The 24300-nt window shown below is 45.5% G+C and overlaps 1 protein-coding gene across 3 annotated transcripts; it reads right to left on the bottom strand.

Moving 5' to 3' along the window:
- Positions 1 to 262: 262 nt before the first annotated feature.
- On the bottom strand, positions 263 to 23609 carry AARS1 (alanyl-tRNA synthetase 1). Of its 3 annotated transcripts, none has more exons than XM_077890316.1 (21): positions 23237 to 23609; positions 19943 to 20107; positions 15683 to 15871; positions 15180 to 15325; positions 13633 to 13824; positions 12516 to 12660; positions 12020 to 12165; positions 11083 to 11191; positions 10778 to 10928; positions 9985 to 10109; positions 9411 to 9555; positions 8362 to 8540; positions 7131 to 7244; positions 5704 to 5910; positions 5010 to 5194; positions 3553 to 3661; positions 2597 to 2710; positions 1893 to 2012; positions 1690 to 1776; positions 1188 to 1301; positions 263 to 786 (listed from the first exon to the last, which is right to left on the bottom strand). In XM_077890316.1, the coding sequence occupies exons 2-21, from the start codon at positions 20084 to 20086 to the stop codon at positions 601 to 603; spliced, it is 2907 nt and encodes a 968-aa protein (XP_077746442.1). In that variant the 5' UTR covers positions 20087 to 20107; positions 23237 to 23609; the 3' UTR covers positions 263 to 600. The 3 variants fall into 3 exon arrangements, with proteins under 3 accessions (XP_077746442.1, XP_077746431.1, XP_077746421.1); XM_077890305.1 differs by lacking the exon at positions 23237 to 23609 and adding an exon at positions 23099 to 23214; XM_077890295.1 differs by lacking the exons at positions 7131 to 7244; positions 23237 to 23609.
- Between the last annotated feature and the right edge of the window lie 691 nt (positions 23610 to 24300).

Here is a 24300-nt window from a genome sequence, read left to right as displayed (position 1 = left end):
AGCTTCTCCTATAAAGTGCTTCCAGTAACCCCATGGCCCATCTTCTATTGAATGACTAATGACTCTCTCCATCTCACCCACTCAACTCCCCATCCTATGGGCCACCTTCACCAATGTCTTCAGGTAATCCAGAGGCCATTCCCAAAGTTCAGGAGTTGAGCTGGACTCGATGAGGACCACAACCAGAAGCCAGTTGGGGCCATAGGCTATTACACAGGGGGCTCCTATGAGAGGTGGGGGGTTAAGAGATCACATAGCATCATTGAGTATTGCACATAGTCCTTTTATTCTCTGCAGCAGAGAGGCCTAAAAGAACTCTTATCTACAGACACGAGCATTGTCATGATAAATAGCAATCCTGGGGTAGTGGTTTTAGACATGGTGCTGGTATGTAGGGAGGGCTCAGGGCAGAAATGTAACGTGAGCAATGAGTCACAGGCTAGCTCCCAGGTGCGTGAGTTCCAGTTACTGCTGGGTTAGGACAGACAGGGCTGTTTAAAGGTCCCAAGATCCAAATGTCCTCATGGCAGGTGGAGAGCTGGCTGGACGGATGCATTGGGTAAGTGAAGGATGCTTCCCAGTAGAAGCTGCCCCTACCCTTCAGTTCTTCACATCTCCCAGGTGGAGCTGGGCAAAGGAGGTAGCCAGCTGCAGTGCCTCCTGCAGGCAGCCCACATTCTTGCCTGTGGCCTGAGCAGACACATCTTTGCCACCACCTTTGCCGTCCATCAGCCCTGACACCTGCTGCACCCACTCACTGGCTTTCAGGCCCCGGTTGGCTGCATTCTGGAAGAAAGAAAGGGGACATGGGAGTCAGGACAGAAGACGAGACTGAGGAAGACATGGACAGGGGTGGAAAAGGAAAAGTATGGAGGAGCTTAAAGGCCCACTCCTGCCCTCCTGGGTGCTGCCACCAGGGTTGAGACAGATCCTCCAGCTGGTACTACAGCCCAGGGCAGGCACCGGCAAGCTGGGCTTCAGCATGATTAAACACATCCCCCCCAAGGAGAGGGCCTGAGGGTAGGGGTGCTGGAGGAGGTGACAAACAGGAGGCCAGAAGAATGGCTGTTTCTAACTGGCTGCACATGCAAACAAGGGTCTTGGGCAAACAACTCGAAGAACCAAGCTTCCTCAGAAAAGCTATAAATACCACTTCCCACTAGTACAGGGCTGCAAGGTGTTCTGACCTGGGGGACTTGACACAAACACGTGATCCTGCCAGCTTCATTATCCACTGTGAAGAGCATGGCAGATGTCTCAGGGGAATGCGTCTTGAAGAGCTTCAAGGCTTCATTCAGGGCCTATGGGGAAAGCTGATGTCAGGCCACAGCCTGGGGAAGGGGTGCCATGCTCTGCATGGTGCGAGTCTGCAAAGCTCAGTTCTCAGAGCACCCCTGCGGTCCACCCCCTTCTAAGAGCAGGTACTGGTCCCAAGAGTCTGTGTGGAAGAGGACCCACCCACACTCTGGTTCTGAGGTGTGTCTTACATCTCCAGGAGCTGTAGCTCTCAGGCCACCAGCCTCCTCCATGGCTCAGCCTAACCTCAAACCAGAGAGTAGGCCCTCAGGCATCCACTCTACTCAGAGCCACAAAGCTCACACTTCAGCCACCAGAGGGCTGAGACCCAGAAAGGAGACAAAGTAGTAGACAGGTATAAAGCAACACAGGGAGTCCCAGCCCCCAAGTTGCCTTGGCCGAGGCACCGCTTTCCATCTCCAAGATGACAAGGGGCTGGTTGGGGTTGCTGTCAATGAGTTGCTTTGTTTTCTCCAACACCTGCAAGGAAATCCACAAGAGAGGCTTCAGGTCAAAGGCCCAGACAGCTGTCCACACAGTCTCTGCTGGGTGAATCCTCCGTGTTCCCTTCCAGCCACCAGTACAGCAAGACTCACTCGCTTCTGGACATCAGCTTTGCTAGCCCGGTCTAAGTCATCCATGATCTTCTTCAAAGATTTGAGATTCTCCCGGAATTCATCCTTCTGCCACTGGGGGATGACTGCAGTGGCCAGGACCTGGAACCAGAACCAGAATACCACTGGAATCTGGACCACAAGGAGCTAGGATGAGACATAAGTCCACCCCACCTTTCTGGCTTTGAACACCAAAGTCTTCCCTGGCTAGTATCCAGAAGGAAAGAGAAAACATAAAACAAAAAGGTATCCACTGGCCTAGAGACCAGTCACCCTATGAGCAACTATATGAGTTGTACCAAGTAGGGCAAGAGAGAAAGGGGCAAAGAGAGCTGGGGCTCCTATAAGAGTTGGTCCCTACCAGGCAGTGGACACAGCCTGTGATGGGCTCACAAGAAGCCTCCACATATTAACAGAGATGAGGAGGCCTGGCAACAGTGGGCACCCATTCCCCCAAGTCCCTCAACACTGATGCCCACGGGTGCTTTGAACAGGCCCTGCCACTGGCAGTGGGGGCAGCAAGTAGATTACAGGAGCTCACAGGCCCGGATCCATGAAGACCCCTTTGCAAGGCTGCCAGACAAGAGATCAAAGGTCCACTGCCCTGAGAACCAGGACCTGAGAGTTCAGGGAGTGTCTGACTCATCTGGCCCCGAGCAGGGCTTGAGGGGGGAGGCCACCCCTACCTCCCCAAGGTCAGCGATCTCCCTCTGCACGTCCTTGTTTGGCGCAGTCTGGGCCTTCACTTTGGCCTCCATGACAGAGAGAGAGTTCTTCAAGCTCTCCGCTTTCCTGAGGGCCTAGAGAGGGGCAGAGTTGTAAGCTCCCAGTCAGGTAACTTTCAGCTTCACTCCTGCTGTAAACTGGGGCAAGCACTGATGGCAGGCTATGGAACTCCCAGGATACTAGAAGTTTCTCATTCTTTAAGGAGCCAGCGTTGGTGGCCTCATGCCCTAGCCCTCCTCACAAGCCTGACCAGCAGGAAGGCTGCACTGCCTCAGGCTCAGGGGAGAACCAACAACTCCCGAGCCAGGAGCCCTTCTCACCCCAACAAAATGACCAGTCCTCAAGCTTCAGCACATATCAGGCCCCAGCTGCAGTCCCCAACCCGGAGCAACTAGCCCTGTACACTATGTGTCTCAAACTAGGCATGTACACCCAGGGAGATGTGAGTCAGTGCTGGGGGCACTGGAAGCCACAGCAGAATTACAGCTTACCCTCCTAGAAGCAGATATATTATGGAATAAATGGCAGAATTTTTTTTTTTTTTTTTTTTTAAGATTAAACACAGTATAGCTAAGTAGTCCTATACGAGGACGCCTGGGTGGCTTACCAGTTGAGTGTCTGCCTTTGGCTCAGACACTCTCACATCGGGGTCCCCACAGGGAGCCTGCTTCTCCCTCTGGGTATGCCTCTGCCTCTCTCTCTTTCATGAATAAGTAAATAAAATCTTAAAAAAAAAAAGTCATGTAGGTGGTGGTTCTTTTCTGCCAGGTAGGGGTCACTGGCAGACAGTTTGGGGGTAGCATCCTACTTCCAATTCTGTGTGTAGCAGCTACTTAATCGTCTACACTACAGATTTCACAGACTGTGCTCCCCCTGCCTTGTTCAAATAAGCTACAGACCAGCCTGCGGCGCTCACCTTCTGGGCTTCGGCCCCTGTGACAGCAACGATCCTCCGGATACCCTTGGCAATAGCTTCTTCACTCACGATCACAAAAGCTCCCGCATGACTGGAATTCTGCAGGTGCCTGAGTGGCAGAGGACAAAGTCCACGGTGACAAGAAAGCCCACGCACCCTGGTCCTTCCTTGCCACACCCGGGAGACCATAGTGAGAGCCTGAGGTCTTTGAGGTTCCAGGGAAGCCCCGACAAGGGCACAGCGGGAAGAGGCCCTTCACTTGATTTCAGGGTATGGCTCAGGCCAGGAAAGTCAGAGAAAGCCTAGCTGGGACTGAGAACACTCTTACACTGAGACACCACCTTTCTGAGCTTCAGTGTTCTTACGTATAAAATGCAGTTAATTCTCCCTCACAGGACTACTGTGAAAATCAGATGAGATCAAACAAAGTGCCTAACACCCAACACAATGTTCCTGCTGGTGGGCTCTACATTCATTCCTAGTTCTGGTCCTCTTTGCAACAGAAACTATATTCTTCTGTTCCTGCCACTACTGACACTATCCGAGGATTACCTTTAAAATCTCATAATCCTAGAAACAGGTTTTATTCCCCAGTTGCTCAGAGAATTTCAAATGCTCATTAAATTTCAGTCATTCTTTCAGTGGCATTAAAGGCTTTGTAGGCAGCTTCCCATGCTCTAAAGAGTGAAGAGGCATTAAGGCCGAGTGGGGCTCAGGTAAAGGCCAAATTCAGCTGGGCAGAGGAATGAGGTGTCCCAGGTTCCTAGCCATCCTCATACATGCACCTGTTCCCTGCCTGCCTGCAGCTCACAGGAGGCCCTGTATGGGCTCTACCATGGCCTGAAGGATGTTCTTCTCAACGAGATTCCTTTGCAAGCAAGAACTTTCCAGGCCACCACACCATCCCAAAATGACCCCAAGGGCTACAGAGGACTCCAGCTGGAAACAAGTAGTTCTTGCAACCCAACCTGAGCTGGGTGTGCGGTGGGGCCTGACTCAGGGGCCCTGAGGCAATGGAGTGAATCCCCAGATGCTGCTCAAGCTGGCAAAAGAAGCTAAGTGAAGACCCCAGAATGGAGAAGAGCTAGGAACAGCTCAGGAGCTTGGTGAGCGCTCCATGGCCTTCCTGAAGCCTGAATTCACAGGCCTTCTTATCAGAATCAGCCCAGGACACAAGAGCAAGCAACTGTGAACTAAACGTTAAGACAATACTTTTTTCCATCCTAGGAAGAACATTTCATCACAAAGCCAGCAAATGTCAATGCCGGACGCCAAGGGGTCTGACAGGAACACGGGATCCTAAGGTTCTTGGGAATGCAATCTGGCAAGTGTATTTCTGAGAACTTCATTTCAACCTTAAAAAAGTAAGCGTGGGTCTAGCCTATTACTCACTTCCTCCAAGGATAGCACCAGATTAACAAAAAGCCAGTCCCATCCACTGCTCCCCTTCTACTCACGTTCCCCCACAGAACTCAACAGAAGTGAGTGAGCCAGCAGGGCCAGAGGGGTCTTCCAACAGCTCGGACACTGGGACCCCAATGGAGACGACTCGCACAGGGTCAGGATAGGTTTCATCAAACACAGCCCGTAGGCCCTGGATGGCTTTAGCTGCTGCCAGGGGACAATCCTGGGTGTAGACTGGCTGCCATGGAAAGAAGACAGAAAAAAGATAGGAAAAGATCTCTGGAGAGGCAGTAGGAAGTGGCAGGGAAAGCATGGTCTTGTAGGCAGGACTCTGGTTTCTAATCCCAGCTCTGCCCATCATGTGCCCTGAGCCTCCCGAAATAAGGCACCATGAGTAAAGTCAAAGGGATCAAAATAGGAATTTCCAATTATTTTGCTAAACTGTGAACCAAATCTCATATGGGTGCACTATAGTTGTGTGAAATAAAACCAGAAAAGCTCTGGAGAGGGTAGAGCACAGACCTCCCTCTGCTCCCTTCCCCAGAGGCCCTAAGGCCCCTCCACAGGATACCACTGCCCCTACACTCAGTGCAGTTGAGAATTACTGCTTCAAACAAATCTGTGTGTTTAGCAGGGTATGGTCCAATAGAGGAAGAACATCTGGACTTCAGAGAAGGCTCCACAAAGAAAAGCGCTGGTACAGGAAGAAGCAAGGCTCATGACCCAAGAGCTGATGCACAATCCTACCTTGGCTGCCTCAATCATCCCATTAGCAATCTCTTCAGCCTTCTTGATCTGCTGGGTGGACATGGCTCCTTTGGCAGTGAAGTCAAACCGAAGGCGGTCAGGAGCAACCAGGGACCCTTTCTGGTCAGCTTCTCCGAGCACAGAGCGAAGGGCGAAGTTCAGAATGTGCGTGGCTGTGTGGTTGCTCATGATGGGCCTCCGTCGGGGCTGTGAAGAGCAGGGGCAGCTGGTGGAAAGGTCTGCCGTCATCCCCTAATATCTGCTCTCTCCTTTCCCACTACTAGAATTTTTAATTGGATACATGGCTGCCTGAAATAAGGGCTACGTTTCCCAGCTTCCCTTGCAACTAACTGTGGCCATATGACTAAATTCTGGTCAATGGGTGGTGAGCAGATGTGATGCATACCATTACCGGGAAGAAACCTGCCCTCCCCTTCCTCTTTCCCACTACCTAGACTAAGAAGTAAGAGTTGGCAGATTATGGCCTGTGGGCCAAAATCTAGCTTTTTGTCTTTCTTCATTAATAGGTTTATTGAAGACAGCTACACCCATGTGTTTATATATTATCTATGGCACTTTTATGCCACAACATCAGAGGTGTACAGTTGTGACTGAGATTTTATGGCTCACAAAACCAAAAATATCAACTATCTGAAACTTTACAAAAAGTTTGCCAATGCCTGGCCTACCAATGGATTCGGTGGCTACCTTCTTAGACTATGAAATCAAGGGCAACAATGAGGATAGAAAAACAAGCAAGGAAAAACTGGGCCCTATGCCTTTGTGGGGCAGAGCCTCTGTATCAGCTTGGACTCCAAGATGAGAAACACATTTCTACCTTGTTTTAATAAGCTCCTGTTATTTTGGAGCTCAGTCACACAAACAGGATCTATTTTTTAATACAGGATTCTGGGCTCCTGAAGGAGTATTTGTGGTTAATCTGGAGAAGGGCAATCCATGAAACAAGTCTGTAAGTCTCAACTAAAGTCACTGTCATTTGGGATGCCTGGCTAGCTGAGCTGGAGGAGCAGTCGACTTGATCTCGGGGTTATGGATTTGAGCCCCACACTGGGTGCAGAGATTACTTAAAATAAATAAATAAAATAAAAATAAAATACAATCACGGTCATATGATTTGAGAACATACACATTTAAGAATTCACAGCTGCACCCCTCATAAAATGTGCTCCTGCATCAGATTTGTAATAATCTTTTCTCTGAAGAGTGATCAACAAGGACCAGACCAATTTAAAGCCAAAGAAGATGAGTTCTTTTCATAACGTATATCAAGTCACCATGACGTACACTTGAAATACTTTGGAATTTTATGTCAACTATACCTCAATAAAGCTGAAATTTAAATTTTTTTTAAAAAAGGGAGATGATTACTAACCAGGTCCAATGCCAACCAGCATAATGCAACTCACCTCGTCAATAAACAGCCGGACCTGGTCCCCCACTCTCAGACTGCCATAGATGGTGCCTATGTGCAACACATACCCTCCTCGCACCTGAGCATTCTTCACTGTGAATTCCATTTTCTAAGAGCAGTCCAGGAGAACAATATGTAAATAAATCCAACATATATATATATATACACGCATACATATATATCTTTATATATGTTACATATTTTCTAAGCCCTTCCGTACTAATGTGTGTATATGCCATTATACATACTTTATACTATTAATACCATTACATGTATTGTATAATGCACACAGACACCATTATCCACTGAAAACTAATAAAAAGCAACCACACTAAAGTGAAGCCCAGTGGCTAGAAGCGGAGGCTGGAACAGGAACAGTAGTTCATTTCAGAAAGAACTGTCAATTATAGAACCAAACCATCAAGTACAGGCCCTAACAAGATAAGATGCAGATGGATCTCCTAGGAGAAATCAATTACTCCTCCAACTCTGCCAACAAGAAACCATCATCACCCCAAACTTGTGATTTTCTCCAATGGACTTTCCTTTAAAACAACCCCTCCCAATTTCCTCCTCCTCCTCCTCCTCCATAAAATATCAGTTCCTCTACTTCCTTTGTTGGACTCGCCTATGGTTTTGCCATAGCTTACATGTCCCACACTGCAATTCTCTATTTCCCAGTAAACTCACTCTTCCTGGTAAAATAACATGTTCATTTTTAAGGTTTAACCATACCTTATTTACCATTAAATATATAGACCACTTTATATGTGCACAAATATATGTGTATATATACACAGATGCTAAGGAGCATCTTAGAGAATTTAAAGCCACCAGGAGGAACCTGATGCCCATGAGATGAGGTAACTCATCTAAGATCAGAGTCAACAGTGGCAGAGCTAGAGGCTGGGGCTTCTGCAAGGAAGTCTGCTCTCCAGAGAGCTACCTTTTCTTCTTCATGAGGAAAGCCTGGATGAACCCAGGATCAACTGATGCAACCTGACTGCAAAGATCCTGCTAAGAGGGACTTAATGGCAACTGAATCAGTGGTACAAGAGGCAACTCACTTGGCCTCAGAAACACTAATAATGAACCACACCAAAAGATCAGTTATGTCTGCTCCCCAAGGCCAGGAGTGTGAGGAGCCAGAAAAGCTACCCCAGTCCAGGCCCAGCCCTCAGCTGGATACCCCATCCCTGGCCAGCAAGGATGAACAGTTGGCTCACATCTTCACTGTTGTCCTCAACCTTCACCAGGTAGCCTTCATCATAGATCTGCCCTCCTTGCTCAGCATAGAAACAGGTCTTATCCAGCACCACTCCACACTCCTGGCCCGTGGACACTTCTTCCACGAACATCTTATCCCTGCGCAGAGCCACCACTGTGGCCACTACGTTCTCAAATGCTGCAGAGAAGGGGAAAAACAGAGTCAATGACTTCATCACACATTCTTGTCTTTTGCTGGATTCTCTTTGGTCCTTAGGTTCTAACTGTCTAATTTTATTTTACAAGCAAGACCATTAGACTCAACAAAAGGGCTTATTACCAGGGAATGTAACACTCAGTAGAGTGACCCAACTGTCATAGCTTGCTTGGGACGGGGAGGTTTTCCAGGTGAAACTTTCACATCACTGGGGCAGTTCCAGTCACTCTATCTCTGAGCTACTGAACAGGAACCCAGCAAATCTGGTTAAGTATTTAGAAGTAGTAATAAATTCCCTACTCCCAAGGTCAATTCACAATGAATTTGTTCATTTTATGGGCTTGCTTGGATAGATTTAGGGATCTCTGACAGAACAAAAGTAAAAATATGTATTGCCTGTTTCTTTCTTTTGATGCTTAACTTTAGAATGCCACTATTCTATTCCATTCGTTCATTTATTCATTTAATTAATTTCTGCAGGGCTTTAACTCAAGACCCCAAGATTAAAAGTCACATGATCTACCAACTGAACCAGCCAGGGACCCCTAGAATGCAGCTATCCTTGATGCAAAATTCAATAGCCACTGATGATTGTATCATTGCCCATTTCCCGGTTTCCTGAAAGGTTTTATAGTTAGGGGAAACTAGGTAAAGAGTATGGGGACTGTCCTATGAATCTATAATTATTCCCAAATAAAGAGTTAAAAAATTAATTGCCATGGGTCTCTGGGTATATGAAATTGCAGAGCATGACTCTAGTACTACAGGAGAGGCAGGAGAGGCTCTGATAAATACCCTAAGTTCCTAATCTTGAGACTCAACAGAGGTACACACAGTAACATAGGGACGTACTATAACTCCCACTGGAGTCCGAATGGTAATTATACTTTGGGGAATCCTCTGTTGCTTCCAGACCCTTCTCCCGGAGCTCTTCAATAGCATAGATGTCCAGCATAATGAGGTCTTCCCCGCCAGCTCCTTTGCCCTGTGATTTCAGCTGCCAGTAAGAGAAATAAACAGAAGTTACCCTAATGTGGGAAAAATAATTCTGAAATTCTAATTCAAATTGCTAAACTATGCCCAATATAAAGCTCTAGAACAGTTTTTCAATCTTAGCACTACTGACATTTAGGGCCAGGTAATTCTTTGTTCTGGGTGGCTGTCCAATGTAGGTTATTGAGCAGCCTCCTGGACTTCTAACCACTTGATGCTAGTAGCATCCTACCCTCAGCTGTAGAAACCAAAAAGTATCCTCACACATTATTGACAAATATCCCCTGAGGCGAAAGTGCTCCCGTTTGACACTCCCTGGTCTTGGGGAAAAATAGAATTTCAAAGACTTTAATGGAAGGAAACTCTTGTTCTTTGTAGCCAAGTCCTGCCTTGTTTGGTGCTGGGTTTCTTGCTCACTCCCCAAATTCTTTACCTGGGCCAGTTTCCTCTCCTCTTCAAATCCATCCATATCTACCACCATGCCTTTCTCTTCAGCAATCAGTCCAGTGAGATCCACTGGAAACCCATAGGTGTCATAGAGGAGCCACGCAGTGTCCCCTGGAGCACAAAGGGAACTGTGTAAGATTGACACGACAGTCCCTGCCCTTTCCAAAGGAAGCTGGCAGTGACAGAAGGAACTGGAGACAAAGCAAGTTAGTATGGATTCTGTTCACTTGTCAGAAAATCTATCAAATCCTTCAGAATTGACCTGGAGGAAGTACAGGTGGTCTCCTGGTAAAGTTCTGTTTCTTAATCTGAACATGAGTGTACTCAGTTTGTGGAAATTCATCATGCTTTCCCCTTGTACCTTATGCTGCAATAAAAAGTCAAAAAAAAAATTTTTTTTTTGGAGTTTTCCAGTCTAATAAAAAAAAAAAAAAAAAGAAAGACAAGTTGCAGAATAGTATATATGTTCCCCTTTTGCTGGAAAACACACACATATGCCCCTACATACATGTGTATGCAAATAGAGAAAAGCCCTGAATAGTTATACAATAGGTAAAAACTGTTACCTCTGAAAAATGAGTTTAGGAAAGAGAATTTTCATTTTTTACTTCTGTGTTAAACACTTTGCCACAATAACGTATTACTTTTATAATTTTATGATAAACCCAATTTTATAGTAAAAGCCTTAGCCCTTGGAGACACAGGACTCCAGTCATTTTTGAAAAAGGGTTTGCCTCTTCTGGACAGAAGAACCAGCCTGGAATAAAATGGGTCCTTACCAGGAATGGTATTACAGTCTCCCAGGCTCTGAATTTTCCTATCCAAGATGCGGCGCCCTCTGCTGAGAGTCTTGAGAAACTGCACTTCTTCTTCATTAATGATGTCCTTTACCATATCTGGGTCTTTCTTCAGCTCAGGAAATGCATCTCCCTGGCAAAGGGGAAACAGAGATGTGGGCTCAATAAGGACAGGGACCATTCCGTGACCCCCCTCAAAACTCTCATTAACAGTATGCTAACTCCCACTTCATCCCTCTAAGCTCTGTGCATTAGCAGAACACAGTTAAGCAGGGAGGTACACCTACCAAGGACTGGACGACAACATCTACTAATGTGGCAAAGAACCCTCTGCTGGCATTGAGTTTCTCATGGGAATATCGAACAGCTCGGCGGAGAATCCGTCTCAACACATACCTGAAACATGCAGAAAACCATCTGCTCTAGGCAACTTTCCAAGGTAAGCATTTGGTAATTCTAATTCGGGGCTTTTAGAATTCTACCCAAAGCAACATGACTAGTTTTTTTTTTCTTTTTTCTTTTTTAAGATTTTATTTATTTATTCATAGAGACACATACACAGAGAGTGAGAGAGAGAGAGAGGCAGAGACACAGGCAGAGGGAGAAGCAGGCTCCATGAAGAGAGCCTGACGTGGGACTCGATCCAGGGTTTCCAGGATCATGCCCCGGGCTGCAGGCGGCACTAAACCGCTGCACCACCAGGGCTGCCCTGACTAGTTTTTTCTTTCAGAGACTTTCTTTGACCCTAAGACTGTTTTTCGTGTGTCCCTGAGGTCATTAATTCCAGCAGAAAACTCAGAGATATACCCACAAATATGCATCAAAGATAACTCTGCTTTGTTTTTCTACCACATTCTGCTGATCCAGAGATGGAAGCAGGTATAGCCCAGATGGCTGGTGCCCCAAATCCCAGGTACTGCCCGTCAGTAATAAAACTGCCTGGGGCTAATCAGTATCTACCCCTTCCCTCCTTGCCAATATCCTACTGGACAACCTAAAATACAATCTGTATCCTATCTTGTACTTAGCAGCAAAGATTTAATTTAGTGGCAACTCTGTAACACGACCTAAAACTCTCTTAATCCCTAAAAAAAAAATAAATAAAGGGATTCCTCCAACTACCTAAGACAAATAAAAGAATAAAGAATGGCCTTAAATTCCATGGAGACTCAATAAACTCAGTGGCAATCCTAACACCATGCCATGCGTAACAAATATACTTACCCCCGTCCTGTGTTGTCAGGTCGGCCACCATCGGCCAGTGCCACGGTGATGGTCCGGGCATGGTCAGCCAGTACCCGATAGGCCATATCGATCCCATCAGCATCATCGGCACCAACTTTCCCAGTGTATGGCCGGGCACCTGTGCCCTACAGATAAAAACCAGGAGGAAGCTCTTTAGGAAGTAGCCCTTCTGGCATGGCCTTGCTCTAGAGGTTCCAAGAGGACTGAGTGAACATAGGGGAAAGGATGACCCTCTTGCCAGATCTTTTAACACCAAGAAAGACAGCAGGGGTAAAGAGCCTCTAGACATGCCCCTGCACTCAACAAACTACAGCAACTTGTGCTTAGAACCTCTGAGGTTATTAACAATTAAAGTGACAGATGGTCACAGGTACTCTTAGCTGGCAAAGATATTATGTTATCTCTGACTGTACTGCTAAGAGTCCCACCTAGAAACCTCCACAGAAGTCTGCAATGTTTACAATAGGACCAGTACCTTCTGAATGGCTTCAAAGTAAGGAACAAAAAGGTCCGTGTCATAGTTGGACATCTTATTCTGCAGTACAGACACCAGTCGCTCCAGGCCCATCCCTGTGTCAATGCTTTTCTTAGGAAGAGGCTTCAAAATGCCATCACTTTCCCTGCAAGATCCAGAGAAGGAGGAAATTGAAATTACTCTGGGTGCTAACCATTCCCCACTGGTTAAAACTCACTTATATAGCACAGATTGCAGGCTCTATTTGCCATTTGCCTGTCTGGTTTGGTGGGAGGGAGGGGAGTGGAGGGGAAAAAGGAAGTAATACTCTGGGGCCTATTACAGAGTGAGGCAAGGGGTGCCTGGGTGGCTCCACTGGTTAAGTATCTGCCTTCAGCCCAGGTCATGGTCTCAGGGTCCTGGGGCAGAGTCCTGCATCAGGTTCCCTGATCAGTTGGGAGTCTGCTTCTCCCTCTCCCTCTGCCCCTCCCCACGACTTGTGTGGTCTCCCTCTCACTTTCTTTCTCTCTTCCTCAAATAAATAAAAAGTGAGGCAAGCCTCAAGCTAATGAGCTTTAAAATTGCAGTCCATAGGGATGCCTGGGGGGATCCACTGGTTAAGCGTCCAACACTTGGTTTGGACTCAGGTCACTATCTCACAGTTGTGGGATCGAGCCCCACATCATGCTCTGTGCTCAGTCCAGAGTCTGCTTCAGATTCTCTCTCCCTCTCTCTCCTACCTACTGTCTCTGTCAAATAAATAAAATCTTAAAAAAAAAAAAAATTGAATCAAATCACAGTCCAAATTACCGCAAAAATGACATCATAGGAATAGTCTTGAAGTGAGTACTATGTGGAATAAAAGTAATTTACAAAAGATTAAATAAAAAAATTAAAAATAAAAATAATAAAAACAAAAGATTAAATCCAACCATGTCCCAGAGATCAGAGGGAAAACCTGAGAAATAAAATCTAAATATTGTCCACAAGATCCCCTGATGCCTTTAGTGCCTTCTATAGCTCCACTCCACTGTCCCCAAAGATGAGGATGAGAAGACAGCCTTGCGTTGAGTTCCTCTTTCTCTACTTGGCTTAAGGTGCTGCTATTAGCACGAACAGTTCAGGACCCCACGGCCACCTGTTATACTGGATAAACACAAGGTTCCAAATCTCCAGCACATTGGGGTCATCCTGGTTGACGAGGTGTGCAGCATCCCGGCCACCAATCCGGTCATAGTGGATCTCACTGCAGGGACCACACGGGCCCGTGTCACCCATCTCCCAGAAGTTATCCTTCATGTTGCCAGGGAGGATTTTGGTGTCATCCAGCCTGCACAGGGTAGGAAAGACAAGCCCAGTTACAGCTATTGACAAGATTCTTGCCCAGACTTGCATCTACCACAAAAGGAGATTCTTATGCATTTCCAGCTTTTAAAAAGATAGATTAAAAGTTAAAAAATGACTAAGCTATGACTATAATAGAACACGAAATATACATAAGGGGCTACATTCTTAAACTAAATAAAAATGGGCAAAGATAGGGATTGAGCCTAGAAAACACATAAAAATGAAAACACCTATGCTCAATAGGACCACAATTTAAGCACTTTCTTTGCAAATGTTCTTTAATTTTAAAAATGGAAACAGGGAAGCCCTGGTGGCACAGGGGTTTAGTGCTGCCTATAGCCCAGGGTGTGATCCTGGGGACCCGGGACTGAGTCCCACGTCAGGCTCTCTGAGTGGAGCCTGCTTCTCCCTCTGCCTGTGTCTTTGCCTTTCTCTCTCTCTGTGTCTCTCATGAAAAATAAATAAAATCTTAAAAAAAAAATAAAACATTTAAAAATGGAAACAGTATAAGCATTAAAACACCTACTGAGTATTTCAAGTCACTTCTCTATGCCCCAATTTAGTCCAGTGTTTCACCTTAAAATGATACCAAAAGGAATTTAGTAAGATCAAAATTATTTTTAAAAATATTGGACTCTGCTGAGAACTGTTAGGTAATACAACACTCAAAAGAGATTGAGCATACTGGATAAACAGAGTCCAGATATACACAAGCCAAGCAAAACAGGATTCCTATGCCAAGAGTACTATTTAAGGTTCACATGCATTACTGCCCAAAATGTCCAAGTACATGTAGACCACAGAATCTAACCAAGTAGGGGTTTCAGACCAGGTACCAGGGGAAGCTGGACTGGAATAATATTCCTGGAGTAAAAGTAATTAATTAATACATGAATGAATGAAACTGAGAAACTGTGCTAAGTGTGGTAAAAAGCTATGCTTTTCTAAGAGTGAAAAGAATAAGAAAATGAGTAGGGCACCTAGGCGGCTCAGTCAGTTAAGCATCTGCCTTTGGCTCAGGTCATGATCTCAGGGTCATGCCCCCTTCCTGCTCCTTGCTCATCATGGAGTCTGCTTGGGATTCTCTTTCCCCCTCTCCCTCTGCCTCTCCCCTTACTCACACTCTGTCTCTTTCTCAAATAAATGGATCTTAAAAAAATAAAATAAAGGCAAATAATGCACTAAAGGATATTGCACCCAGTCACTTCCACCTCCATCTCAAAATGTATAGCCCAAAACAAGAAATGGCAATGCACTCCAAACTCTAATACCCCACTATGGCACCAAGTTAGAAATCCCTTTATTCCTCCACACTCAACATGTGAGATACATTCTTACCCTAAGTTTTGCCAGATCTGTTTGCACTCCAGGTCTGGTTCTAAACCAGCTGCTTCATCCCCACCAAAGTAAGTAACATAAAGTCTCTCAACTGGAATACCAAACTCTTGGGTGAGAAGCTCCAGAGCCATCTTACATGCCAATTCCTATAATAAGACAAAAAAAGAAAGAACATGGAATGTGGCCAAGCCAAAATCTATTTAGTATGAGTAGGAAACGCCCAGATCCTAGGAACACAAATATAAAACTGCAACATTTTCACTATCAACACAGCCAAATAAATTCAGGATCAATTTATACAAGACCTCCAAAACGTAACCTGAAAACATCAAATGAAAGGTACTACTTTCAGGAAGTCTTAGTATTAATAAATATCCTTCTTTCCTGAATCTCCTAGATGATGATACTTCCTATTTTATAACAAGCAAAACTGGAATCCATATCCTTCAATGGAGAGGATCATTTTGCTCAAAACCCCAAAGGAATCTTCTCTTTGAGCTTACCTTGAAGTAATCTCCAAAAGACCAGGAGCCCAACATCTCAAAGAAGGTGTGATGATAGACATCCTTGCCAACGTCATCTAGATCATTGTGTTTGCCCCCAGCCCGGATGCATTTCTGGGTATTGGCAGCTCTGCTCAGCTTTGCCATAGGGTGAGATGGGTCAATAGTATTCAGAAAGATGGGTTTGAACTAAAAAAGAAAGGGAACATTTCAACTTTTAAGGAGATGCAGATCTATCAGGTGGTCACATGCTGGCAGGAAGAGACCACACATAAACTGTTCGGTTTGTGATTTAATTAGCCTGGAATACAGAAACTTGGGAGGTAGGCGGCCTGATGGAGCCACAGCAGAGGCAGCCTATCTTGGAGCAGCTTCTCCCTGGTCCTAGTTCTCTCACAGTCCCCACCACTGCCAGTAACACCACCTATACAAGGGGAAGGCCTGCTGGATCTGTGCTAACAGCCAGAGGTTGATGTAGTGAAACTCACGCTACCTCATAAGTCTCTGGTGGTCGGGGCTTAGAACACCTTTCTGGAAGAACTTATTCTCAAAGTGATATGTGGGGGATCCCTGGGTGGCTCAGCGATTTAGTGCCTGCCTACGGCCCAGGGCGTGATCCTGGAGTCCCAGGATCAAGTCCTGCATCAGGCTCCCTGCATGGAACCCGCTTCTCCTTCTGTCTCTGCCCCCCCTCCCCGCCCTCTCTGTCTCTCATGAATGAACAAATAAAAATCTTAAAAAAATAATAATAATAAATTAATTAATTAATAAAAGTGATGGGATCCCTGGGTGGTGCAGCGGTTTGGCGCCTGCCTTTGACCCAGGGCGCGATCCTGGAGACCCAGGATCGAATCCCACATCGGGCTCCCGGTGCATGGAGCCTGCTTCTCCCTCTGCCTGTGTCTCTGCCCCTCTCTCTCTCTCTCTCTGTGACTATCATAAATAAATAAATAAATAAATAAATAAATAAATAAATAAATAGGAAAAAAATTGAAAAAAAAAAAAAATAAAAGTGATATGTTGGGGGTGCCTGGCTGGCTCAGTCGGTAGAACAAGTGACTCTTGATCTTGTGGTCATGAGGTTCAAGCCCCAGTTGAGCTTAGAGTTGACTTAAAAAGAAAATAAAATAATTTTTAGGGGGATCCCCGGGTAGCTCAGTGGTTCGGCGCCTGCCTTCGGCCCAGGGCATGATCCTGGAGTCCCGGGATCGAGTCCTGCGTCGGGCACCTTGCATGGAGCCTGTTTCTCCCTCTGCCTGTGTCTCTGCCTCTCTCTCTCCCTCTCTCTGTGTCTCTCATAAATAAATAAAATCTTAAAAAAAAATTTTTTTAAAAACTGATGTAGTGGCTTCATGGTAAAGGTGATAAGGAAGAAAAGAAACTGAGACCTATTAAGGGAGTAAAATCAGCACAACTTTGCAAATGACTTGTAGAAAGAAGGTATTATTTTGCTCTCAGGATTTATCAACTTACACTTTGATGTATCATTGTTATGTAACTTTGCTTTATTTTCCCACTAGACCTGTCCAATTTGGTAACCACTAGTCACTCGTGATTTGTAAAATTAATTAAAATGAAATTGTTAGTAATTAATTAAAAATATTTAAAAACAAAAAATTCAGTTCCTCAGTCACACCAGCTCAATAATCATGCATGGGGTTGGGGTGCGCCTAGCTGGCTCAATTGGTGAAGCATGCAACTCTGATCTGGGGGTTGTAAGTTCGAGTCCCACACCAAGTGTAGAGATTACTTTAAAAAATTAATTAATTTTTAAAATCTAAAAAAGGAAAAAAAAAAAACCATACATGGCTGGTAGCTGCCATATTGGGCAACCCAGCTATAGAACATTACTATCACCGTAGAAAGTTCCATTGGACAATTCTTTCTTTTTCCTTTAAAGATTTTATTTATTTATTCATGAGAAACAGAAAGAAAGAAAGAGAGAGAGAGAGAGTGCGCGCGCGCAAGAAAGAGGCAGAGACACAGGCAGAGGGAGAAGCAGGCTCCATGCAGGGAGCCAGACTTGGGACTCGATCCCAGGTCTCCAGGATCAGGCCTGGGCTGAAGGCGGCGCTAAGCTGCTGAGCCACCCAGGGTGCCCTCTATTGGACAGTTATGAACTAGACCATGAACTCTTTAAAAGCAAAAACTCTACTGCTTATCTTTGTGTAGCTAGCACCTGGCATAGTACCTAAAAAAGCGCAGATGCCTAATAAATACTATTTAAAAATGTTTTTAAAAAAGGGGGGGGAAGCAAAACCCCATCAAGGTATTTCTGATTAAGAGGCAGTATAGCACAAAAGTTAAGCAAACGACTACCTGGGGTTCAAAACCACACTCCAGCATTCACCAGCTATATCAGGTTGGGCAGTTTACTTGAGCTGTCAGTGCTTCAGTACAGAGTGAGGATGAAATGAGTCAGCATACGTACAGGACATAGAAGAGTGCCTAGCCATCATAGTAAGCGCTACATACAACAGTCTAATAATTACTATTATTCAGAGTACATTAGAACATTGGACTCCCACGGTTCTCCTACCTAGTCGGCCCATGTGGGAGAAGACAAAACCCATGCCTAGGAATGCCTCACTAGAATAGAACTTTTCCAGTGTTCCAGAAAACCCATCACCTTCCAAGTCCACATAAAATTAGTGCCCCCTATTCCAGGTTTATACAAAGGACTTATACATATCACGGAAAACATATGTATGATTTCACAGTTATTACAAAAGATGGAAAATGTTCCCCCCACTGCCTCTAATTTTCTATGCCAGGAAAGAAAAGAAAATGTCAACTTATCACTTAGTGCAAAGTGAGCCACATTCTAAGAGCCAGTGGGTTCACTAGGCTAAGCGGGGCTCCAAGAGAACCACCAAAGGAAAACCCTGAAGGGACTATGTAACCTGAATCCACTTCCAGTCCATAGTCAGCCTGACAAAACAGTTTTCAATATCACAACAAAACTTTCAAGTTATCTGTTATAGTTCAACTGCCGCAAACATAAATCCTACTAATAAAGTTTCTACGGCAGTAGATCCAAATTGGTATTGGGGACAGTAGCTTTAAGAGTTTAAAAAAAAAAAAAATCAATAGAGGCACCTGGGTGGCTGAGTCTGTTAGGCGTCTGACTCTTGATTTTGGCTCAAGTCATGGTCTCAGGGTCATGGGATTGAGCCCCACATGGGGCTTTGAGCTGAATGGAAGAGTCAGCCTGAATTCTTCCCTCCTTTCCTTCTGCCCCTCCTACCCCCACAACCTTACATGTGCATGCTCTTTCTAAATAAATAAATCTTAAAAAAATTAAAAACAGGGCAGCCCCGGTGGCGCAGCGGTTTAGCACCGCCTGCAGCCCAGGGCGTGATCTTGGAGACCCGGGATCCAGTCCCACGTCGGGCTCCTTGCATGGAGCCTGCTTCTCCCTCTGCTTGTGTCTTTGCCTCTCTCTCTAGCTATGTCTCTATGAATAAATAAATAAAATCTTAAAAAAAAAATTAAAAACAAAATTTTTAAAGTCAATAAAGCTGCATGGCTCAGAATGGAAATGAAAGCAGAGGTTTGGGCAGCCCCGGTGGCGCAGCGGTTTGGCACCACCTGCAGCCTGGGGTGTGATCCTGGAGACCCGGGATCGAGTCCCACATAGGGCTCCCTGCGTGGAGCCTGCTTCTCCCTCTGTCTGTGTCCCTGCCCCTCTCTCTCTGTGTCTATGAATAAATAAATATTGAAAGAAAGAAAGAAAGAAAGAGCGAGCTTTGAAAGAATCTTGAAGAACTCACTAATTTTATAAAGGAAAAAACAAGGGGAGGGAGGTATGCCTTGCTGGTTCAGTCCATTAAGCACCTGCCTTTGGCTAAGGTCATGATCCCAGGGTCCTGGGACCCCTGCTTCTCCTTCTCCTTGCCTCCTCTGCTGTGCACTCTCTCTCAAATAAATAAATAAATAAAATCTTTTAAAAAAAATAAGGAAGAAAGAGAAAAAAGAAAAAAAAAAACAAGGATAATGAAGAGTTGAAAGAGAATCACGAAAGCGGAATTAATAGGTCTCTTCATGGCTCAGCAAAATTAACCTAGCCAATGACTAATAAAACACAGTTCTTTACTTAGAAGAAAACGCAAACCAGGGGCACCTGGCTGGCTCACTAGGTAGGGAATGTGACTCTTGATCTTGGGGTCTTGAGTTCAAACTCCACCTTGGGCAGAGAGCTTACTTAAAAAAATAAATATGATATTAAAAAAAATTTAAGAAAAAGGTAAAAACCCTTACCTGGTTCATGCCCGCATTGGCAAAAAGCAAAGTGGGATCATCCAATGGGATGGTGGCAGATGAGTGAACATAAGTGTGCTCATTTCTCTTGAAGAAATCTATAAATCGCTGCCGGATTTCACTTGCTGTTAGGGTCGAGTCCATCTTGAAAGTAGCCCTATGGAACTAATCAGAGAAAAATGAAGGAAAATTAGAGGAACTGCGACTAAGAGATAAGTAGGTATTACACAAGACTCCTGGCTCCACAGGCCAAGTCAAAGCAGGGCACTGGTTATCTGTTTGATCCTAAAACCTCTATGTTGTAACATCTGAGGCTAAAATCAACATCAAAGCAAAATTTGCTGCAACACAGCAGCCAACAGCCCCACATGTTCTTCTTTCCCATGCCGACCTCAATAGGTTCAATACACCAAGACATCAAGTAGAGCAGGAGCATTTTCTTCCTGTATTCACTTATTCCAAATATGAAGATGTGTAATGCATCCTCTGTGCCATGGCCTAGGCCAGGAATTAAGAAATGGGAATAAAAACCTCATGGTTTACAGTCCGGCAGAGAAGCCTACTAGGGATGGGGGGGATGTTCAGGAGACCTGGGTTCCAGTCCTAGCTATAAAAGCTTAATGGAGTTACTTCACTTCACCAACAAATGGAAAGGTCCTTATAAGATGAACTCTAAAGCCCCTTTCAGCTCTGTGCTCATCTACATGCCTGGATCATGCAAAGTCCCATTATCCCTAAAGCCAGGGTCTCTAGGTTTGGCCTGTCTTTGGGAGGCTGCTGTCAACAGCAGAGAACCTGGGGCTTTGCTATACAAGGAACTGCCTGCAAGTAAGATTATACCTGCCTCCACCTAGCCTAAGCACCCCCAGAACAACTGGCAGACTGCCAGTTATATTCCTAGGGGGCGAGGATGTTGCAGCCACACTAAGGAGGTAGAGCTCAGGGGATCCCTAGGTGGCGCAGCGGTTTAGCGCCTGCCTTTGGGCCAGGGCGCGATCCTGGAGACCCGGGACCGAATCCCACGTCAGGCTCCTGGCATGGAGCCTGCTTCTCCCTCTGCCTATGTCTCTGCCTCTGCCTCTCTCTCTCTCTCTCTCTGTGTGACTATCATTAAAAAAAAAAAAAAAAAAAAAAAAAGGAGGTAGAGCTCAGAATCAGTAAAAGAGAAAGGGAATCGGAAGAGAGAAAAATTAGAAAACAACTTGACAATTTCAAAGCCCTTTCTCATCTATTATGATTTTCCTGAGAGGCAGGTTGTGGAAAAGTAACAGCCCTTGGTGGAAGATCCCAATCACTGGCATGGAGCTGTCATGGCATGCAGCACTCGGCATCTGGAAAAATGGGAACCATCTGGCTGACATTAGTCTCTAGAATTCTAGACCCAACTCTAACCTTAAATAAGTGACTTTGTCCCCAATATGTTTCTTTTGGTAAAAAAGTAGTATCTACTCTGCCCAGGTGTTGTGAGACTCAAAATCTATCCAATATTTGGAAGCAATCCGTAAAGTGGAAAGCCCTAAAGGAACATGGATGGATGCTATTACTTTAAGTCACTTAGTGCCATGTTTTTCCCCCCTTCTTCTAAGGAAGATAAAGACGTACATAGTGAACAAGGGACTCTGATTCAGATTTATCCTTAACCACAATTTCAAACAATTTATTCACAATTCAATCAACTCATTACTCCAATAAAGCCCTTCGGGCAAAAAGATGGTAAAACTGGCTGAAAGAGACAAAGAGAGAACTAAAACTCCCACAGATAAGGACTTTTATATCCATAAGGAGCCAAGGCTAGGATTTTTAGAAACTTTGCCACACCACATTCCTCCTCGTCCCTTCTCATCGTGGAACTCAATGAGTCTTAACGGTGGCAAAAATAAATATACAGTGCCAATTCTGACTGAGCAACATCACAGCAGTTTCAAAATTTTCATTGCTCCTCCTCTAAACGGGCTGAGGTAAATCAGCTGTATTCCAAAAGACACATAAATGTCCCATTTTGCTTATTCATTCAACATCTATAAATGCACATTGTGCTGGGAACCAATATGAATGAGGCTATGCCCTCAACAGAGTGACAGTCATACAGAAAGAACTGCGAAACGTATGACATAAGGATCCAATATATTGACAATAAGCCCTACAGAGGCAAGGACTCTTAAAAGCCATGTCACCATCACAAATTCATTTGTTCAATATATACTGGAAGGCTGTCTGTATTGTATATGCACTGGAAGGTTGGGATAAAGGATGGTCCTCAGAGTCCACTTCCCAGCAGAGGCTATAAAGGTCTTGAGTACCTTTAATCACATTGGCCTTTGGGTTTAAGGCTCTAGCCACAGATCTTTCAACGTGCTCTTCATTTGCCAAGTAAGCTGTCTACCCCACTCCACTTTTTCCCATTCCCTAGAATTCCTCAATTGTGATAGATCAATTCCAAAGAGACCTATTTAAGGAAGCTTTCTCTCTCCTTCTTGACGAGATCCTATTTTTATTCTCGTAGCTCCAGGCGTCTTCCTTCATACCTTCCACACGCATCGGACTGCTTGTTCAATGTCCATCTTCCCATCAGGGGTACATCCTCAACATCTAGTACAACCACTGCTAAATAAGTATTTCAGGATTAGGTATGATCCTTTAACAGCGAATAGTTAAGTGAACTTAAAGCACACGGGAAAATGCAGGCTCTTTTGGAAGTAACAGCTGAACATGATGGGGCACAGAAAGTGCTTCCAGATGAACCTGAACCAGCGTCAGCTACTTCACTAGTTTTAAAAATTTAGGAAATGGCTCAGAGGGAATTCCACGCATCTAGACCACCCTTGCACCACCCACCCCACCTCCTCGTCGGTCCCTAGGAGATTAAAACCGGGGGAGAGAAAACCACAGCTTTGGGCGCGTAGTCAATGGCAATCGTGATCCTCGCGAAGTCTAGGTCCTCGGCAAGGCCACCCGAGGCCACTCCGTCCCCGGCGCTCCCGGCTCTAGAGGCCTCGTGGGGCCGGGCCCCCGGAGCCCGCTGCGGCGGCCCCGCTTTCAGGCCCGACCCGGCCGCTCCAGCGGCGTCGCAAAACTCTCGGAGGCCCTTCTGCTTCTCCCGAGGGTCGCCGTCCCTGACTCCTCCCTCACAGCCCACCGCCCGGAGCCCGCGCTTACCTGCTCCCACAGACGCTCCGCGGCACCTGCCCGGAGCCACGACAGACAGCAACCCGCACAGCCCCGCCCAATGACGCGCGCGGATGGAAAGAGCCCCGCCCAGCCTTACAGTCCCGGGAACTTTATTGATCAACCCACCTGCCAATCAATCCCGGGAACGAATCAGCTTACGACTCGGTTTCCAGGAAGGCGGCCCTAAGCCGGCTGACGCAATGGCCGGGAAAACGAGGGTCGGGATACGTCACGTGACCGGCGAGGTTGCGGACTTCTGGAGGTAGACATTTTGGTTTGCAAAGTGGCTAATAGTTGACCTGGCTAATAAGTGTAACCGGCGGCGTGTGTTTGGTAGAGGTCACAGCTCTTGGTTTATGCGGTTCTGTTCGTTTTAGTTGCAGGATGGTTCGCGGGCTTCAGAGATTGTTTTGTTGTGCCCGTGGTTACCCTTGTCTTTGTCAGACCTTATTGGATTTGGTCAAGTGGAAGAAATGACTTACTCGAAGAGGGACAATTGGGTTGGCATCTATCTGGTCCTCGATTTGCCTTTGAGAAATAGTAGTAAGTATTTATATGCGAGGCATTGCATTTCACATGACTTATTTCATTTAATTTTTTTTCATTTAATTTTTAAACTGCATATGAGGCAGGTCAACTGGCATCTTTTTTTTTTTTTTAAGATTTTATTTATTTATTCATGAGAGGCAGAGGGAGAAGCTGGCTCCCTGCGAGGAGCCTATGTGGGACTCAGTCCCAGGACCCTGGGATCACAACCTGAGCCAAAGGGGTGACGGGCACTGAGGGGGGCACTTGATCAGATGAGCACTGGGTGTTATTCTGTATGTTGGCAAATTGAACACCAATAAAAAATAAATTTATTATTAAAAAATAAAACAACAACCTGAGCCAAAGGCAGATGCTCAACCACTGAGCCACCCAGGCGCCTTGGCATCTCTTTTTACCGATGAGGTAACTGCCTTGCCAAGCTCACGTGGAAGAGTACGTTGCAGAGCTGTGATCCAACCTCATGCCTTTTTAACTCCAAAGCCATACTTTTTTTTTTTTTTTTTTAATAAACTCTATCCCAATGTAGAACTCAGCTCCCTTGAGATCAAGAGTCACATGCTCTATCCGCTGAGCCAGCCAGGTGCCTCTAAAACCCATACTCAAACCTCTACGCTATTATCTCCATGAATTCATATATCCAA

The sequence above is a fragment of the Canis aureus genome, chromosome 3 (assembly GCF_053574225.1).
Source record: "Canis aureus isolate CA01 chromosome 3, VMU_Caureus_v.1.0, whole genome shotgun sequence".
NCBI classification, from domain to species: Eukaryota; Metazoa; Chordata; class Mammalia; order Carnivora; family Canidae; genus Canis; species Canis aureus.
The sequence above is the reverse complement of the archived record's forward strand: the minus strand, read 5'-3'. Positions and strand labels throughout refer to the sequence as shown.

Bases quoted from the DNA above. Each gene is read 5' to 3' on its own strand.
- AARS1 (XM_077890316.1), bottom strand. From the start codon at position 20,086: ATGGACTCGACCCTAACAGCAAGTGAAATCCGGCAGCGATTTATAGAT. The intron at 12,166-12,515 runs GTACTGGTCCTA...TTTTATCTGTAG, and splicing joins ACTTTGAAGCCATTCAGAAG to GGCACAGGTGCCCGGCCATA. The intron at 9,556-9,984 runs GTAAAGAATTTG...TCTTACTGGCAG, and splicing joins AGGAGAGGAAACTGGCCCAG to CTGAAATCACAGGGCAAAGG.